Raw genomic sequence first — 5,302 nt, 5'->3', positions numbered from 1 at the left:
TCTGTCCACAGCTCAGACGACTACTATGAATACGGACACAGTGGGGAATCCTATGATTCATACGGTGAGTTGCAGACCTCTCCTCTTCGTCCACCACTTATTGTGTCAATTGTCTATTTCCATTTCCCGACTCTGCTCTGCTGCCTTCATCTCAGTTGTCATAGCACCTGACTAATTTTGTGCTGCCTCAGAATACGCCTGTTTTAAAGCGACTTATCACAAATCAGATCCTCCTCAGTTCATTTGGATAATAAAGGAGGAACAAAGCCACTCAAAACCAGGAATGATTACCAAAACAGTGGTTTTAATGTTAACTAAACTGCAGGAAATTATCCTCCCAAAACAATGTTTGCACACCAAGATCAGATCTTTCCTTTTGTTATTTTATAAAAGCATTTTTTCTAGAATCTAAAACCAACATGTCACAATCAGAAACGATGGCAGCTGCAGCTCACAACTACTTATCAAAACTGTAAAGAGCTTAACCACACTCCAATACCCGCTTATAACTTGTGTTTTTCAGTGCTTCAAGTCTGTTTTCCTGCATTTTATGCGTACGTTTGCCGTGATTGGTGTTGGGCTCTGAGCGATTCTAAAATTCAGGTGACCTACAGCTTCATCCTGTGCCTGAGTACCTCCTGTGTATTCACAGACGGTGCACCAGAGCTGCTGCTGCTGTTTCGCTAATGTGCTGCCGCGCTACGCCTGCTGTGGAGACACAGCTTATTAGTTTATTATCAGTCTTATAATGGATGCGAAAAAATGCAGAAAATCAAGAGCGCTCCGTAGTTTCAGAGTTGGCGCATAAACACATTGATTAAATGTGAGTTTAAGTGTAATTTTTTTACGTTTTCAGACGAAAAACAATCAGATTTCCTGTGAAAAGATCCAGCAGCTTCCTAACAAACTAAAATGTAGTCTGCAAAGATTCCTATTATTTATTTATCGCGTCCTCTGGGGTTGAATTGGGTCGGAGCCTGATATCGAAATCGTGCCACGCCGACGCTCAATTCTGTCTCCTTCAGTATCGTCAGCTCCTATACGACTCTTGAAGATCCCACTGAGACGCTGCATTGTGCTGAACAAACAGCTCTGGATTGTTGCATTCTTTTATTTAACTTTATTAAACAGCCGCAGCGTCACACAGAAGTTCAGACGCTTTGCACGGCGGGGGTGACGTCGCCGATTGTTTCAGTCTTCTGACGAGCCGTCGTGATCTCACGTGGCCACATTAATGTTTTCCTGCACAGCAAACAGCCGAGCTGCTGCTGCACAGATCCACACTGAGATCATCGGCCAGAGCTCAGGACGAACTCAACACCGTCGGAGCTGCATGCACTCCTGTTTGCAGCAAATAATGTTTGTTGTTTTTTTTTCAGGCAGGTCGTGTGGATTATTACACAGTTTTCAGTTTTGCAGCCTAACTATGATATTATTTGCAGTATAGTCGCATGTACAGCGAGCATGGACTGATCTGAGAACTGAAGTAAATAAAAAATAAAGCAACAGACAGGACACTATTAATTTTTTATAAAAGGCAGAAATGTCAGTGGCTCTAAAACCATGCAGAAGATAATAATATTAAATAGCCCTAGATAAATATAAATAAAATAAAATAAAATAAAATAAAATAAAATAAAATAAAATAAAATAATAATCCTGCTCTCTCTCTTTAAGTCTAACTATCTAAATCTGGCTATTTGGATAGTTAGACTTAATTTGAGTCGTCTGCCATCATTACAAGGAGGCGAATGAGATTTACTTTGTGGCAGAACTTTAAAAATTAACCTGACATAAAGTGTAGCTGCAACACGTCTTTGCAGAATCAGTCTTTGGTAATTTGGACAATCCACATCCGCAGAACACAACGTGCACAGTTTTAACTGTTCAGTACAGAGGAAACGGTCCTTGTGTCCACTGCCTGATCTGCGAGCCTCGTCTTACAAATCCCACTTTAACCTCTGTGTGTTCTCACTGTGGACATCATCACGTTCTCCACGGTTGCCAAACTTTGCCTGGCAGTCAATCAGATTTCGTTTGATCCCTGCACTTCCTTCCTGCAATCATCTAAGCAGAGCAGCCTGATGTTTAGCCGGACTGCAAAAAAAGAGCCACAAATAGCTTCAGTTGCTGCAAAGTTCAGACAGAACCACTGAGATAATGTTCAACAATCCCGTGTCAGCTCGTGACGAGATACAGTGAGAAGTGGGCCAAGGTCATGTCTGCTGCAGACTGCACTGGAACGATAGCAGAACGAACACACAGCCGTGTTCGGTTGTGCGGTTGACCGTGCTGATGTACGGCTTAAGGTTCATCCATCTTTTATAATGTATGTGTGGCCTTTGTGTGAACTGGAAGTTATTCACAGTCTGCTTCTTCTGCTCGCACTTTAATTCTCTAAAGTTCTCAAAATGTAGATGCAAAGATGAGAATAATGTGTTCATGGGTTGGTTTGTGCCGTGGTTCAGCTCTCAAATTGGATTACTTAGGCTTTAAAGCTAAATAAAAAATATTCATTATGCAGTACATAAAGGCTTTCTAAAGTTTTTAGGCAAATATGCAGTAATTATCTACTTTTTAATTACTGCAATGCATAATTTCTATGTGTTGGACAGATTTTTTTTTTTATGTCTCAAAGCAGACTTGACAGAAGAGGCTGCTGGGATTTTCTTCTGAGACATTCTCTCCCTTTTATAATACATATCAGTACATATTGGGCAAAACCACTGTAAGAATGGCGATTATATCTTTTGCATCATAAACCCGATCGACGACCTATATCCTTTCTTTTCATGCTTTAGAGGTTTGAATGTGTTTTTGGAAGTAAGTCAAAGCCATTAAAAACTTTCCCAACTTTACTGACCGCACAAGTGGAAGAACTAAGCACCTCCGGCTCATTAGAGTGTTTCCTACCTGCACATAAAAAAAAATAAAAAATAAAAAAAATGCTGCTGCCGCGTGGGTCACACAGAAGAGAGGGCGACAGTTCAAAGGAAACAGATAAACAGCGTTGATGTGCATCCTTGTTCTCAAAACACAAGGTTACCTTGGTGTGTTTCTTCAAAGTGACTGTCAGTAGAAGGGTGACAGGTTTAATTAAGGGGTATTGGCTATGTGCTGCCAACAGAGAGCCTGTACTCAGGAAAAAAAACAACCCTTTGTGAGCCTCAGCTCTAGGGAAGTCTCAGCGCTGGCTGAAGATCAGACAAGGAGTGCCATCGATACCAGCACTTTCACATTGACAGTACCGGGGGGTGAACAGGGCTGATTTGGGCTAATGGTAATTGTGACCTTTTTGCTGGGAGCCACTAAACGGGTCCTTTTCAAGTAGCTATTTGATCCTCTCATTCAATTATCCGAGATGAATCCTTCCAGGTGAAAGTCAAGCTTCTTGGTGCGAGTCACCGCTTGTATTCTCAGCTTGAAACGCTGCTTTTGTTTTTATGAGTGCCGTCGATAGCAGACACTCAAAGTGCTCCAAACTTTCTGCTGCATTTTTATGTTTTTTTTCCACCAAAGGGAGCATCTTTACAATGTTTGCATCAAACCTGCACGACTTACACAGGTTGTTATGAGTGCATGATTTAAGTACAACGCCTCTGTAATCATTCCCCATCTGTTTCTTCTCTCTTCTCCCTAATCAGGTCAGGAAGAGTGGGCAAACAATCGCGGCAAGGCTCCGTCAGCACGAACAACCAAGGGAGTGTACAGAGATCAGCCATACTCCAGATATTGAACTGTTTATACAACCCGCACCTGAGTCCTCATGGCTGTTTCAACCCAAGTAATGGATTTTTTATGGACGCTCCCACCTTTTTAGAATTGAAAACTAAACCGCAAAAAAATAATTCAAATGAAAACGGTGATAGTGAGATATTGAAAGAGAATTTCCAAACGGAACCCCCTCCCCCCCCAGATTATAAAAACATACTCCCACTGGGTAAAAATGTGTAAAGCAATTTAGGTAATCTATCCTTTTCCTCCAGAAGAAATGGACGTTAAGATTTAAGAAAGACTCCGTAGCACATTAAGTTTCTCTCTCAACTATGTGATCGTGAGGACCGACGTTGTATCAGAGCTTATTCCACTTGGTAACGACTAGTGAGCCACTGTACGCTGTTCGATCTTTCTACACAGCTGCCAGTAGCGACTTAATTTAACCCCCCCTCTATTCTTTAAACCTTGAACTGCGTGGTTGATCACTTTAAAATGTAGTAGCTTAGTCCTAGGAAAGTGCAGTACTGTAGATATTTTTTCTGAGGGGGGTAATTTGGTGAAATTGTGTCCCTTGTAAATGAAGCATTTACAAACTGAAAAAAAAAGAAGAAGAAGAAAAGTCATACTGTATACATATTGTATTGCTGTTTCCTCCTTTTTGTAAAAATAATAGTTCTTTAGTGTTAAAGGGCTTATAAAAGCATGGTGTGCAACTGTGGATATTGTCAGCTGTTTTATTCTGAGAAGCCTGTGTAGTTGTGTTTATTGATTATGCCCCCTAACATCCACCTAAATACACCTATAAATAGCTGTGCATACTTTATGTACACCGAACAACTAGAGCTGCGAACCGGTCCGGGAGCCTTTTAATGTTTGTGACGTTTTTTTTTTTGTTTGTTTTTTTTTAGATGCTCTAAATAAGTAAATGTTGATGTCATTTTTTGATTTTTAAACACTTTTCTCACTTTGTAGGCCTAATCATGAGTTTTAAGAGACTAAATCACATGCTGGTGAATTGGCGATCATTTCCATCTAGAGATTTGTTCAACTATATTGATTTTGAGCTTATGTAAGCCCTTTAATATTTTCTTCTTTGTTGATGCTGAATAAACATTTTGAAAGAAAACGCTTGTGTTGAAGAGAATAATTATGGACTCGTTAAAAAAAAAAAAAAAGCCACATAATTTAAACTAACAAACCCAAATGCTGGATAAGTCTGGAATTAGCCGCCACGTAGAAGCCCTGTAATGAATTAAACCGCCATGATTATCATCTTAACAAAACAAAATAAAACATCATGTGCTAAAAATTCAAAGTGGGTAGAAAGATGGCGAAAAAAAAAACAAGACCTACAACCCGTCCAACCAGCCTCGTGACCTTGGAGCCGACCTTGGCGATCTGATAAGAACGGCCTCCTATTTGTATTTGAACGCCATGTGATGCATTTTGTTGGAAAAATCTCTCCGACTGAGATTTAGAGGATTTAAGCGATAACGACGTCGGCGTCTCTTGAAACTCTATCCCGCTCTGTTTGCTCGTATAATTCGCTGCGAATCGAACGCCGATCGCGTCAGGCGTCATCAGT

General features: G+C 40.6%; 1 protein-coding gene across 1 annotated transcript in view; it reads left to right on the top strand.

The window, feature by feature from the left end:
- khdrbs3 (KH domain containing, RNA binding, signal transduction associated 3) overlaps positions 1-4,843 on the top strand; it is a 121,149-nt gene extending 116,306 nt beyond the window's left edge. Inside the window, exons 8-9 of the mRNA XM_008299455.1 lie at positions 12-64; positions 3,645-4,843. Of these exons, the coding sequence (XP_008297677.1) occupies positions 12-64; positions 3,645-3,736 (145 nt within the window). The 3' untranslated portion in view covers positions 3,737-4,843. The remainder of the gene's footprint in view (positions 1-11; positions 65-3,644) is intronic.
- Positions 4,844-5,302: the final 459 nt, after the last annotated feature.

The sequence above is a fragment of the Stegastes partitus genome, unplaced genomic scaffold (genome assembly GCF_000690725.1).
Source record: "Stegastes partitus isolate 25-593 unplaced genomic scaffold, Stegastes_partitus-1.0.2 Scaffold1419, whole genome shotgun sequence".
NCBI classification, from domain to species: domain Eukaryota; kingdom Metazoa; phylum Chordata; class Actinopteri; family Pomacentridae; genus Stegastes; species Stegastes partitus.
The sequence above is the reverse complement of the archived record's forward strand: the minus strand, read 5'-3'. Positions and strand labels throughout refer to the sequence as shown.